At 46.9% G+C, this 15,006-nt stretch overlaps 1 protein-coding gene across 1 annotated transcript in view; it reads right to left on the bottom strand.

Annotated features, from left to right (window-relative positions):
- Positions 1 to 15,006, bottom strand: part of LOC146811938 (eukaryotic translation initiation factor 3 subunit C-like) — a 564,017-nt gene that overhangs the window by 325,807 nt on the left and 223,204 nt on the right. Inside the window, exons 8-11 of the mRNA XM_085618906.1 lie at positions 12,259 to 12,380; positions 11,711 to 11,876; positions 11,149 to 11,252; positions 10,905 to 11,046 (exon numbers count right to left, since the gene is read on the bottom strand). Of these exons, the coding sequence (XP_085475032.1) occupies positions 10,905 to 11,046; positions 11,149 to 11,252; positions 11,711 to 11,876; positions 12,259 to 12,380 (534 nt within the window). The remainder of the gene's footprint in view (positions 1 to 10,904; positions 11,047 to 11,148; positions 11,253 to 11,710; positions 11,877 to 12,258; positions 12,381 to 15,006) is intronic.

Genomic DNA, 15,006 nt, shown 5'->3' with positions numbered 1-15,006 from the left:
CCAATTAAGATCCACAGCACCACATTTTGATTAGGAAGGAGTAAAGGGAGGGGTAGGGGCAGATAGTGTTCTACGGCAGATAAGGAGTTAACCTCATCCTACAAAGTTACTAGGGTTTTCAACTCCATGTCCATCTCAAAGAAGGTTTCTTCAAACAAAAAGCGGAGCGCGCCTCCAATTTTTGTGCTCTGTTACAAGTACACGCCTTGAATGGTATCCACAGTACTATTAGAAAGGTTTCAACAGGAATTGAGTTCTACAATGCTTTATGGACAAGCAGAACAAAACTACTGAGATATATATTGTGAGAAAGTGGCTCTGTATATACTGTTCCCTAATAGGTACAGGGTGTACAGAGTCCACAGTCCCCCAGGGGCTGATAGAGGTTAAAGTTAGGTATGACCTTACTCTCTAAAGTAGTAGCTTGGTCGAGCAGTAAGGCAGTACCAGAGGACAGTGTAAAGCACTTGTTGTACACACTCAGTCAGCAAATGGTCTCACACACTCAATAACTGAACTCTAGGCCAATGGTTTATATATATATATAAAATATATGCTTGTTTTATTTTTAGAACCCCAAAGGGAATAAAAATATACTTTCTCAGAATGAGAGGTTGAATATAAATACTTTTGCAATAAGCAATGGATTTTTGTAAATAGTCACAGTTGGTTGCAATAAACAATCCTATTTCCTAAACATAACAATACATTGAGCTCAAAGGTAAATTCAGGTTATTTGTAATAAATTACTTTTCAGATTACTTTTGGAATTCCAGGTCTGGTTCCTAGATCCAGCCCTGGGACAATATTCAGAATCAAGTGGTGAAAGTCGACTTAATTACTGTACTGATTTTAAAATAATATTTAGCTATTTCAAAAGTTAGCACTTAGAAAATATTTCACAGAAAACATTCAATGGATCTCTATGGCAAGAAATTCAAATTGCAGGTAGAGTACTTTATCGTTACTTTAGTAATCCAGGACTGGGTACCTAGACTCAGGACTGGGGTCTTTACCAAAAACAGGTAAGTATTTACGTTTGCAGAAATTGTACGATTTTAAAAGAATATTTCAAGATTGCAGAAATCAACACTTAGAAGAAATTTCACAGAAAAGCAGTCAATGGTTTCCTATGGGAGAAAATTGGGTTACTGGTAAGTATAGATGCAAGTATTTTTCCGAGCTAGTGCTGGGCACCAAGATCCAGCACTGTGAGCCCACCTGAGAACAGGTGAGTTTTTGCGTTTGTCGCTCGGCTGATTTTTAGAGAATATTTGAAGATTTGAAAAGTCCACACTAAGACGAAATTTCAAGAAAAAGCCAGTCAATGTTACCCTATGTAGAAAATAGAGTTAGCGGTTCTCAGGTAAGTTCTCGACTGGCAAAGGTGAGGTTTTGGGCATAGACTCAGGGGTCCCCCAAGGTCAGATAGGCACAGTTAGTTCACCCTCAGCGGCTCTAGGGCAGCCGGGTGCAGAGAGAGTTAGGCCCAATGTTAGCCTATGAGGAATAGGGGGGCCTGGTTTGGTGGCTGCTGACTAGCAGGCCACGCGGCTGTGGGAGCTGGGCTCCTGGTCACTCACTCAGGGCAAGTGGGGAAGTAGGCTAGTGTAGAGATTGCACTGCCAGGGCCACTCGGGCGGCTGGGTGCAGGGTGCTTTTGAGCCGTCGGGCGCTCAATGGAAATCAATGGGAATGTTCCGGTTTGGAAAAAGGCTGCAAGCTCGGGGACGAGGATGCTTCAGGTGCCACCACCACTTCGAGAGGTAAGTTGGGTAGTTGTAGGTTAGGTGGGTACCCCGGCATTGGGCACAGGGGGCCGCAGGGCGCCGCGTGCAGGGGTGCCTTTTGGTGTCGGGAAATCTTACCCTCTGTTGATCGCGGTTGGGGGGGGGCACCTTGTTCCGAGGCTGCAAGCTTCTTCTGGAATGTCGAGGGGGGTCCTTGGGTGCCGGACTCGGGGTCACAGTCGCCGTGGGGTCGTCCTCAGGGTCTTTGTCCACTCCGGCACTGGCCAGGCTTGGCTGGGGCAGTGTGCTGTGTTCGCGGTTCCGGGCTGCTGCCAGGGGCTAGAAATAGGTTTCTGAGTAGAGCCTCTACTCATGGGAGTCCCAGGGGCTTAGAGCCAAAAGGTAGTCAGGTCCTCCGGGGTTGGTGAGGTTGCTGGCCACGAGAGATGCCGCGCTGGTGCAGGTTCGAGAGTCGACAGGCCGGTAGGGCTGGGGCCAAAGCAGTTGGTGTCTTCTTCTCTTTTTAGCAGCTGCAGGGCAGGTCTTTGTTCTTCTTGCTCTTCTTGTAGTTTTTGAATCTGGAATCTGGGGAAGGAAGGTTCAGGGTGCCCCTAAATACTGGATTTAGGGGCGTTATAGGTAGGTGAAGGCCAAGGACCAATGGGTCCTTGTCCTGGGGTGGGTACACCCCCTATCCTGCCTCTCTCCTGTGGGAGGGGGGCAGTAGCCTAATCCTGATAGGGTAGGGCCTCCCATCTTCAAGATGGCGAGAGCCCGGAGATGTGTTTCACCTCGCCTCCCACACCTGAGGGGTGGGGTGGGCAGGCTGGCACATCCCGTGTCCATGTATGGGGTTTCCGGCCAAGCTTCCCGCCAGAGTGGGGGGTTGCAGTGGCCTGGGGAAACTCCAAATGGCGGCATGCCTTTGAAGCTCCCACCCAGGGGTCCAGCAACGTGTCTGCTGTGTGGCAGCCTAGGCAGCCTCAGAGCAGACGTGGATTGTAGGTTAGCTGTAAGGGGCCATCTCTAAGATGCCCTCTGGGGTGCTTAGTACATTAAATCCCACACTGGCATCAGTGTGGGTTTAATGTGCTGAGAAGTTTGATACCAAACTTACCAGTCTTCAGTGTTGCCATTATGGTGCTGTGGAGCTCGTGTTTGACGAGCTCTCAGCACCATGTACTCTTAAATGGCAGCACTGCACTTACAGTGCCCAGGAATGGACCCGGGTACTGTAGGGGCACAGGGCTCCTGCTCCTGTGCCCACACCATAGGCGTAAGGCACCCAGCTAGAGGGGTGACTGATGTATGCCTTGGCAGTGTAGGTGATGGGCATGGCACACAGAGAGGTGTGCCATGTCGACTCTTTGTTTTGTCTTGCACCCAGACACTCAGCCTGCAAAGGCAGTGTGTGTGTGTGTGTGTGTGTAAGGGTACAGGGCCTTTAAGGGTGGCACAACGAGTGCTGCAGCCCTTAGAGGCCTTCCCTGGCCACAAGGCCCTGGGTACCTAGGGTACCATTTACCAGGGGCTGACATGTGGCCAGGGTTTGCCAATTGGGAGTTTGTGTGTTTTAAGGAAGGAACATAGGCCCTGGGCACCTGATTGGCAGGAGTCCAGGGTACACTTTATCAAAGTACATTCAGCAATTTAGCAAAAAGTGGGGGCATACCATGCAAGAAAGATGGCACATATACATATATATATATATATATATACATATATATATATATATACATATATATATATATATACATATATAAATATATATACATATATAAATATATATACATATATAAATATATATACATATATAAATATATATACATATATAAATATATATACATATATAAATATATATACATATATAAATATATATACATATATAAATATATATACATATATAAATATATATACATATATAAATATATATACATATATAAATATATATACATATATAAATATATATACATATATAAATATATATACATATATAAATATATATACATATATATACATATACATACATATACATATATATATATATATATATATATATCAGGGTAATACATTAGCAGCTTAAGGATTTTGCCAAGGAAAAAGTAAGGACCAATTTTATGTGTGCCTCCATGCATCTATTGTAATAGGAAAAGGTTCAGGAGCAAAATCATCAGCGACACCTGCTACTCTATTGCCACACCTTTCTCCTTGGCCTTTATCAAATGCCACCAAACCTTTCACACCACAACACGTCCATGCCAGCTCCCAAGTGAATTCCTTCTGTCCACTGATTGTTGTGTATAAAAACAAATACATTAAAAATAGGTTTTGACAAGATCCAGAGAAATAATGATAACATTACCCATCACAACTGGATTGAAGCTTATTGAGTTGTTAAGCATGTGCTGTGCACACTCTTACAATCTAGTATTGGGTGTAGATGTTACAAGTTGTTTTTTTCTTCATAGAAGAGGTTCTGAGGTAACATGATACCTCCCTCAAAACAAACAATGTAGCTGGACACGGAATTCACCGTACCTTAAGGGGGAACCGTAGGAAGGTGCCAACCCATGAAGTCTGTGTGCTCTGGTAGATGAATATTATATAATATTGAATATGCTACTTACCAGTATGCATCTGTTCTTGGCATGTAGGGCTGCTGACATTCATATCTGTGCATAGATCGCCGCCTAGTGTTGGGTCCGGATGTTTGCACGTTGCTGTCCTGGAAGAGGCTTCGAAGTATCACGAGATAGGTGACTCCTCCCCTGGACCACAGTGCACATGGGCATCCTCTCCATCCTTAGATTGTTTTTCGCCATTGTGGCAGTGATGGAGTAGACACAGTAAGTGATGACCATGCTATACAATAATTCTGAGGGCTGCAGCTGCTACAGGCGCCGGGGAGGAGGGTGGGCGATATGAATGTCAGCAGCCCTATATGCCAAGAACAGATGCATACTGGTAAGTAGCATATTCAGTTCGAGGCATGTGGGCTGCTGAATTCATATCTGTGCATAGATTATATAGCAGTACCTCCTATTAGCGGCGGCTACCAGTGCCAGCTGCAGCAGTCTGAAAAAGAGTTTTGAGAACAGCCTGTCTTACAGCTGCCTGCTGTTTTGAGTGTACATCTACACAGTAGTGTTTGGTAAATGTATGTATAGTGGACCATGTGGCTGCTCTACATATTTCCAGTAAAGGAATGTTTCCCAGGAAAGCCATGGACGCCCCAAACTTTCGTGTTGAGTGGGCTCGTGGGGGAATCGTTAATGTGCGTTTAGCTTTTTGATAGCAAATTTGAATACATTTAACGATCCATCTGGCTATACCTGCTTTGGAAATGGCGTTACCCTTGTGTTGTGGAGAAAAGGCAACGAAAAGTTGTTTTGTCTTCCTAAAGTCCTTAGTTCAGTCTATATAGTACATGAGGGCCCTCTTTACATCTAGTGTATGGAGCATTCTCTCAGCGACATTTTGTGGATTTTGAAAGAAAACAGGCAGTTCAATAGTTTGATTCATGTGGAACTGCGATATTACTTTAGGCATGAATTTGGGGTTGGTACGTAGTACGACCCTGTTTGCGTGAACCTGTATGAATGGCTCTTGAATGGTTAGTGCCTGGAGTTCACTAACTCTTCTTAACGAAGTGATTGCTACTAGGAAAGCTACTTTCCAGGTGAGGAATTGAATCTCACATGAGTGGAGAGGTTCGAAGGGTGGACCCATCAGTCTGGTGAGGACCAAGTTGAGGTTCCACACCGGTGCTGGTGGGTGTCTTGGGGGAATTACTCGTTTAAGTCCCTCCAAGAAGGCTTTGATGGCAGGCACTCTGAATAAAGAGAGGTGCTGCCTGTTTTGGAGATAGGCTGCTATTGCGGTTAAATGGATACGTATTGAGGTGTATGCCAGATTGCATCGGTATAGGTGTAAGAGGTAACCGATTATGTTTTGAATGGATGCGTCTAGCGGGTTAATGTCATTGTTGTTGCAGTAAATGACAAACCTCTTCCATTTAGCCGCATAGCAAGCTCAGGTAGTGGGTCTCCTGGCCTCCTTGATGATCTCCATACAGTCAGGTGGCAGGTTTAGGTAGCCAAACTCTAAGACTTCAGGAGCCAGATTGCCAGGTTCAGCTGTTGCGGATCTGGGTGCTGAATTTCGCCATGGTTCTGCGTTAAGAGTGCAGGTTTGATCCGCAGCCTTTGATGCGGCACCACGGAAAGTTCTAGAAAGGTGGTGTACCATGGCTGGCGCGCCCATGTGGGAGCAACCAGGATGAGTGTCAGTGAGTGCTGTCGCAGTTTGCGTGCCACCAGCGGTATTAATGGCGCTGGGGGAAAAGCGTACGCAAATCTGCCGGACCAGTTCATCCATATCGCATTGCCTTGCGACTGTGGATGTGGGAACCTGGCGGCAAAGCTTCGGCATTTTGCGTTTTCGTTTGTGGCGAATAGGTCTATCTCTGGATGACCCCACTGTTGGAAGTACGGTTGGAGAACGGACGGATGTAGCTCCCACTCGTGCATCTGGTGGCTGTGTCTGCTGAGCAGATCCGCCATCTGGTTGTCCTTGCCGGGGAGGTGCTCCGCCATGAGGAATATGTTCCTCTGAATGGCCCACTTCCACATGCTCTGAGCCAGATGAGACAACTGTGGAGAGTGTGTTCCTCCCTGCTTCTGTATGTAGTACATGGCAGTCATGTTGTCCGTCCGGATCAACACGACTTTGCTGCACAAGTGTACTTTGAATGCCTTCATGGCTAGGAAGATTGCCATCAGTTCCAGAAGGTTGATGTGCATCTTCTTTTGTTGTGTCGCCCAAAGTCCCTGCACTGTGTAATTGAGTAGATGAGCTCCCCATCCCTGGAGAGAGGCGTCCGCCGTCCGTATTATTTGTGGAACAGGCTCTTGGAACGGTCGGCCCTTGCAAAGGTTTTGTGGATTCCACCAATGCAGAGAGTTGTATGCCCAACCGCTCACCAACACTAGGTCTTTTAATTGTCCGTGAGCCTGATTCCATTGACGTGCTAAGCACTCCTGAAGCCGGCGCATATGTAGTCTCGCGTGCGGGACTATGAAAATGCAGGAGGCCATCATGCCTATCAACTGCATGAACACTCGCGCTGGAAGGGAGTGTTGAGGTTTGAACTTCGAGATCAGCAGTTGCATGCGGTTGATCCTCACCAAATTTGGCTGAGCTGTGGCTGCCAGAGTGTTTATGGTCGCGCCCAGGTACTGTCGTACGTGTGTGGGTTGGATATATGATTTTGGGTAATTTAGTGAGAATCCCAGACTGTGAAGAAGGTAAATGGTAAGGGACATGTGGCTGGCACATTGCTGGGCTGACTTTGCCTGAACAAGCCAGTCGTCCAGGTAAGGGAAGACGTGAATGTGTTGTCTCCGTAGATGTGTAGCCACTGTTGCTAGGCACTTGGTAAAGACCCTGGGTGCTGTTACTCCGAAGGGGAGAACTTTGAATTGATAGTGATGTCCCTGAATAGTGAACCTGAGATATTTCCTGTGTGATGGGTGTATGGGTATGTGGAAATCAGCATCTTTTAGGTCCAGTGAGGCTAGGAAGTCTCCCCGACTGAGTAGCGGGAGAACCTGCTGTAGGGTGAGCATATGAAAATGCTCTGAGAGAATGTATTGGTTGAGGGGTCTCCGGTCTAGTATAGGTCTGAGCGACCCGTCCTTTTTTGGGATCAAGAAGTACAGAGAGTACACCCCTGTCCCCTGCTGGTTGACGGGCACGACCTCTATTGCACCTTTTTGCAGCATACTTAGCACTTCCTGCTGCAATAATGCCAAGTGCTCTACGGACATAGGACGGTGCTTTGGCGGTATGTTGGGCGGAGTGGACGTTAATTCGAGACAGTAACCGTGCTGGATAATGTCCCTGACCCACCTGTCTGTGGTGATGGTTTTCCACGCTGACAGGAACCGTTGGAGTCTCCCCTCGACAGGTGTTATGTGGTCGGGGGGCAGGGAGAGGGCGTCACTGTTTGTTTTTGGGGGGAGGACCTGGTGCTGCCGTAACCACGTCCTCTGCCCTTGGTGCTGGAGCCACGATATCCACCTCTGTTGGTTTTATCATAGGTACTTTGTGTGCCTCCTTAAGTGTACTGCTGCTGTGGCCCCTGACCTCTAGCTGCTCCTCTATTCCCGGGGCGACGAAAGGAGCCACTACGAAACTGCTGCGTCTGCAGAGCCCCCATTGATTTCCCAGTGTCAGTGTCTTTTTAAATTTTTTCGAGGGTAGTGTCAACTTCAGGGCCAAATAAATAGTCTGGGTTGACCGGTTGATTTAAGATATTGTTCTGAATCTCCGGCTTGAAGCCTGAGATTCTCAACCATGCGTGCCTTCTCAACATGACGCTTGTGTTGATTGCCCTCGCCGCTGTGTCGGCTGCATCCAGTGCGCACTTGATGGATGCATTGGTAAGGAGTTGTCCCTCTGATGAGGAGCTCCGCTGCCTCTTTATATTCATCTGGCAAATGTTGGAGTAGTGACTCTAGTGTGTCGTAGTGGGACCTATCATAACTGGCCAGGAGTGCCTGTGTGTTGGCAATGCGCCAGATGTTTGCTGCTTGCGCTGCAATCCGTTTGCCTGATGTCTCCAGCACTCTAGACTCCTTGTCTGGGGGAGGAGCATCACCTGTTTGTGAGTGGGCTCTTTTGCGAGCATTAGCAACCACCATGGAGTCCAAAGGTAACTGACCCCTAATGTACATAGGGTCTCCGGGTGCAGGCTTGTATTTTTTTTTTCAATCCTGGGGTTTAGCACCCGTGCCCTGGTTGTTTCTTTAAAAATGTCTTTTGCAGGTTTGAGAACTCCTTTTAACATGGGCAGAGTTTTGACAGTTCTTTCGGAAGAGGCTAAAGTGTCCACCAAGAAGTCTTCTTCGACAGTATCAGAATGGAGTTCTACTCCATGATTGGCAGCAGCCCGTTCTATGAGGGCATTAAAAGGCAGCAGTGTCCTCTGTGGGAGATGTCTTTATGTTATAAAGCTGCGTGTCATGGGTATCTGGTGAGGTACCCTGGTCTGTGGGGTCATCCCATGCCTGATCTGGGTCTTGCAGGTGATCATCAGGATCGATATCTCCAGGGTAGGTGGTATCCTCCCCTACATAGTCCTCTACTGCGTCTGCCTCTGAAGGCGTAGGAGAAAAGGACGGTGGATCCTGATGGAAGGGTTGAAAGTGTTCATGAAGCACTGGCTCTGACCCTGCCGGCAATTTGTGTTTGAGAGGAATTTTGTAGGAAGTCCAATCCCCTCTCTGGCGTGATTTTCCGCTTGCGGAGCATCAACCTACCAGTGTTAGCGTCGATAAATTGCGGCTGTGAAGGCTCGAAATCTGTTTGTCCAGTGGATGGGGACTGTGTCTGGCGAACACGTGTCCGAATCTCGAACAGTTTCGGCGCCGTGGGCGTCGGCAACCCAAACGTGATGTTGGTCGGCGCCGAGGGTGCTTTCGAAGCCTTGTGCGTGTCGGGACCAGACGTAGAGTGGAGGGCTGCCCGTTCTCTGATGCGTTGCAACGTTGCCGAGACCTGTTGCATGGTGAACGCAGATGGCTCTTTGGAACCGGTCGGGACCTTGCAGGTAGGCGTCGAAGCGGCACCCGACTTCTTTGCAGTCATGGGGTCATCGATCCGAAGGGAGGTATCGACGCTCGTTGGAGTCGATGACTTTGCAGGCGCCGCCGTCTTCGATGTCGACGCAGACGGGGTGGCCACCTTGACTTTGGTGGTTAGGGCCGATGTCTTCGGTGCCAGAGGCCGAGGCGCCTTGTGGGGACCGAGGGCCTTCTTCTTTGGCTCGGCACCCGTATCCGCTGCGGTGAGCTCGGCACCGAAGTCCCTTTTTGAGCGGTCGGAGCCGATGACCTTTGCCGGCGTCGAAGGAGTGGAGGGCTTAGAGGCCTTCGAGCCGCTCACAACCAGTTTCACTTTCGGTTTCGATGGAACTGGTGCGATGGATGGTTTCGGTTTCGCTGAAGGGAATCCAGACGTCTTTGATATTAATGGCTCTTGCGAAATGTTAGAGACCGGGCCTGAAGGCGGGGCCGAAGAACCGTGAGATTGATCTTGGGTAAGGCTCGAAGGCGATCCCTCGACCTGAGCCTCATGACGACATATGTTTTCGGCCTCCGTATCGACGGGTTGGCCTAGCTCCTCGCTGGAGCTATCTTCCTCGGCCCCAAAGGCCTCATCGTAGTCTCCTACCTCTTCGACGACTTCTCTCTGAAAGATCACCTCGTTGTCGTCTTCCGATCGGGAGTAGTGTTCGGAAGCGGGGCTGGAGTCTACGTCTTCCACGCTCTCGGCGTCCTCGTCTTCGGTGCTAAAGATGTTGGCCGGGGCAGGCGCCGATTGCTGCGCCTCTAATCTCGCTGCCAGTCGATTCCGGAGAGTCTTCTTCGATCGGAACCGGGCGCAGGCCATACATTTCGACTCATCGTGATCCGGCGAGAGACATTTGTTGCATACCGGGTGGACGTTGATGTGTGGGTATTTCGCGTGGCATAAAGGACACCTTTTGAATGGAGTCCTCGATTCCATCGTCGATCGAAGTTCGATGTTCGGACTAAACGGATCCGAAAAGCTGGAAGGTGCTAAAGCACTAAAGAAACTAGTCGATACCGAACGGGAACAGTACAGACGATAACTAAAGGCCTTTTGGCCTTAAACTGAATTTTCCTTACTTGAGCTAAGATAAGCACATCCGAACCCAATGGGGGAAAAAAACAATCTAACGATGGAGAGGATGCCCATGCGCACTGTGGTCCAGGGGAGGAGTCACCTATCTCGTGATACTTCGAAGACTCTTCCAGGACAACAATGTGCAATCATCCGGACCCAACACTAGGCGGCGATCTATGCACAGATATGAATTCAGCAGCCCACATGCCTCGAACACAGTTATATAAATTTGACAAACAAAAGTGCTCAAAGAGCAAAGACCATAGAACGCCTTCAGCAAATTATCAAAGTTTGGTTTTTTTTTTTGGTTTTTTTTATTTTTTTTTTTATTTTTTTTTTAGGGACGAGGAAGGACGAGTGGATGATTTGCAGGGTGAAGGAGCAGCATGGGTGAAGAAGATAAAATGTAGAGAGAAAAACACTGGGATATGGTCTGTTAAATAAGGGGTTATATGTGCTTACCTTCATGAAGGTTGCCAGGTTGGGATTGTAGTCGTATAACGAAGCCACAATGTTGAATTTGATCTTTACAGAGATACCCTCGCCCAGGTTATTCTCCACCGCTATGTTGGCCAGAAGGTGAAGCAGCTCAATCTGTGCCGCCCTAGGGGAGGAAGTTATGAGACCGCTCATTGGTGTACATTTTTAGCATTTCTAAGAGTTAGAATTCACATGGTCATAGGTCTCGAGTCTGGCGAACACACACCTGTCAGTTCCCTTCTTGCCTCGTGCCTGGAGTATCTCATTTAGTTTCTTTACCACAATGACCGGGGTGATTTCCGTGCCTTTGGCAAACATTTTGGGCTTTTCCTAAAAAAGGAACAAATGCATCAGCTTATGGATCAGTAAACATGGTAAGTACAGAAGACAATGGGATTAGGGAGAAGAGGAAGACGGGAAAGCTATCAATTTGCTTAACTAGCACTGCTACTTTTACTAGGATTGCACACCTTTAAGAAATAATCTTCAACTTGAGTCAAGTACATGCCTGATCCATTACCAGAGTACAAGATCTAAGCAATTAAATCTATGTAGGCTCAGTAGACATGAGAAACAGGAACAAAGGAGGAGGGCAAAGGAATAGCAAGGACGAAAAACACACGGCAAGAGGGACCTGGAAGTGAGAGAAGAAACAGTGAAAGAAATTTACAGAAGTGAACAAACACTTGAAATGGAGAAAGATGTTAGAAGAGATAAGAAGTCCAAGAATGATACTGCAATGGCAGAAAAGCAGAATGGTATAGTGGGACCCCTCTTCACAAGCTTACCTTGACTAACGGAACACCACCTTTAACTTTCTCCCATTCGCCACCTGCTTCTTCTTCATGCTCATCTTCTTCATCTTGAGTCTTCTTACCTTTTCGGTCATGCTTCTTTTTAACTTTATCTTCTTTCTTCTTCTCGACAGCCTTCTTGCCCTCCTCTGTCATGGGCCTATGGGTGGGAAGAAAACACAGGCTCCTTCAATTAAACAGGGATCCTTTAATTCAACGTAAAAGGAGTGAGAACACCAGGCTGCGAAAGAGGATTTGCTCTTCAACTCCATGGAAGTGGGAGCAGTAACAGCAGGCAATGTGACTAGGTGGGTGGTATCCAACTTTTAAGGTGTAACTTTAAAAGTAGGAAAACTTCAAATGGAAGGCATTTGGAGCCTATTTCTCAGCCTCTGTCAATGAGCTGATTTATATGATTTCCTGAAACCACTCATCAGTATGGATATCTCAACTCACCACCACAAAAACACTTGTTCAAATGCATTTTCTTGGAGATTAAATGAGAAAAAGAAATCCTAATGAAAGGAGAAAAGGAAACATACTTTTTCAAGAACTTGACTGCCAAAGACGCATATTTGCCTTCTTCATCGTCAGAGGAGGAATCCGATTCATCCGATTCAGAGCCCCAATCTTCATCAGAAGATTCTTCTTCCTCATCTTCTTCCTGGGGGAAGAGTAAAAGGTTAGAGAATCCACCACTGAGATCAAAGCACATGAGAAGGACTGACCTTCCTAATTAGAATGAGCTACTACAACCATATACCCATCAACCAACATTTAAAATACTTGTGGGAAATTCTATCTATATTTTTGGTTATGAGAAGTTTGTCTTTCATTTTTTCAGCAAGGCTTGCATGTTCTTGATGCGTGAACATTAACAATCTGGGTGGAATGCCAGTGGTTACATCTTAGATCATTGTTTAGCTGCCATTTTCAGACTGCGTAGGTTTTCCATACAGTTTTTTTTCGTCCTCTGTAGATTTCTACCCTGACAGATACGGAGATGTTGGTAGAATCTTTGTTTTTCTGGAAATCTGTAAACAAATCACTCTTTCTGCAATTCATTTTCTTTACAAAATAGGTTGAAAATCAATGCTGTGCAATGGGGCTGCCTAGCAGCGCACAAACAGGGCCACATATACCTAAGCTCCCAGATGCCTGCCCAGTATTACACGCCATTCTGCGGCTAGAGAACCGCTATGGGGATAAAAATATACTGTCAGGAGCACAGATAACAGCTACATGGCTGTGGCTGCACATTTGGGAGAGAGGATACCTGGTTCGTCTGAAAGCTGCAGCCTCTCTCAAGTGGTCTGCATCTCGCAGAGTCCCCCATATGATGCATAGGTGATCTGAGGGGCTTGCCGGGTGCGGCTCTGGAAAAAGCACACTGTGTGCATGGCTGGTGCAGGGGGGCTGTGGTGGGCTGCAAAGGGAACGTTGCCAACCGCACTTGAGGGTGCCTTCCCTACCCTTGAGGCCATAGGAGTGCAGTGGGGAGACCCCATACAGAAGAGAAGTGGAGTCGGTGGGGTGGGTGTTTGGTTTGGACTGAAGAGACAAAGACTGCAGCTGAGGGAGGCGAGACTATGCAGAAGGTGCCCCCGGCGTCAGGAGTGAGTAGGTGGCAGTGCCTGTTACATGGGTACTGCACAGCTATGAGGATGCATGGTGAAGGAGCCAGGTGGTCTGCATCTGTAGCGTCCCACACAATTCAGAGACCTGGTGGCGCCCATGCTGTAGGAAGCTGGCTCTCTCTATAGTGCACTAAAACAAAGTACACTGTATAGTGTCCATGCAAACCCTTATTGGTTTACAGGGATTTCTTCAAAAATTCCAAGTGCTCTAATTTGTGGTAGTTTTGAGCATTTGTTGTACACACTCAATAAATGGAACAAACAAAAATCAGACACCAATTTGTAAAGACAGATTTTTATATCGTTTTATGCACTAAGATCTTCGTGATGAAATGCGTTACTTACCTGTAACTGCAGTTATCCAGTATTGGTATCTTTCATAGATTCACATGCCTGAATCATTCCCAGTCGTCGGGAAGTAATGTCTCACTAGACATATAGAGAGATAGGCCAAAGGCCTCAAATTAGTAACATATCCATGTCCTTTTGTAATGAGGACCAAACTCTAGAGAACAACCAATCAGCTATCACCACCCTCTGGAACCTTCCTGGAAGGAGCTCTAGTCCCTCAGATTTTCGTAAGCACAGTGCTAAGCAGATGTATCACTGAGAGAACCAGGTGAGTCCTTCCAGGGGAGGTGGGTGGGTTGCATGTGAATCTATGAAAGATACCAATACTGGATAACTGCAATTACAGGCAACACATTTCTTATCCAGTATTAGGGTATCTTTCATAGATTCACATGCCTGAATCAGAATAGCAAGCAATGATAGTGCATTCTGTTCCCTCCGAAATGTGCCCAATTCATCAGATAACAACATATCAATGTGAAAGCAGAGAAGTAACAGTGCAATCAAAAGAAAACAGTAGAAAACACAATGGAGAAATGTGCATGTAAAGGAAAGGATGGTGGGATGAAAAGGCGGCTCACCTCTATCGAAATAGATGATGTAACACCGCCTGTCCCACTGCAGCATCCTTCATGAGTTCTGTATCAAAGCAGTAATGCTTGGTAAATGTATGTGGCGTCTTCCATGTTGCCGCTCTGCAATTGTCTGATAGGCACACCCGCAAAGAGTGCCATGGAGGTAGAAATCGCCTTAGTGGAATGGACAAGAACTGTCAAGTGCAAGGGATGGCCTGCTTGCTGGTGACAAAGTAATAGCGGTAGACATCCACCTAGAAATACTCTGTTTAGTAAGTGGAAAACCTTTTCGAATTAGACTGTAAGCCACAAAGAGTTGGTTGGATTTGCAGAACGTCTTTGTCTTATCAAGGTAGAATATAAGGCACCGTTTAAGATCCAGTGAATGCAGAGCCCTGTCTGCTTCCATTTGAGGATTCGGAAAAAAGATTCGTAAGACTATAGGCTCATTGAGGTGAAAGTCTGATGGGACCTTGGGAACAAACTTGGGATTTGTCTGAAGTATAACCCTATCATGTTTGAATTGAAGAAAGGGGTCTTGAATTGAGAATGCATGAAGTTCGCTTACTCGCCTTGCAGACGTAAGGGCTAGAAGCAGTGCAGTTTTCCAAGAGAGAAACTTTATGGTTGGCTCTGTGCATCGGCTCAAAAGGATGTTTCATAAGCTGAGCAAGAACGATGTTGAGTTGCCAAGCTGGAGGTGGAGACTTCACGGGAGAGAAAGTCC

Source organism: Triturus cristatus, chromosome 7 (assembly GCF_964204655.1).
Source record: "Triturus cristatus chromosome 7, aTriCri1.1, whole genome shotgun sequence".
Taxonomy (NCBI): Eukaryota; Metazoa; Chordata; class Amphibia; order Caudata; family Salamandridae; genus Triturus; species Triturus cristatus.
The sequence above is the reverse complement of the archived record's forward strand: the minus strand, read 5'-3'. Positions and strand labels throughout refer to the sequence as shown.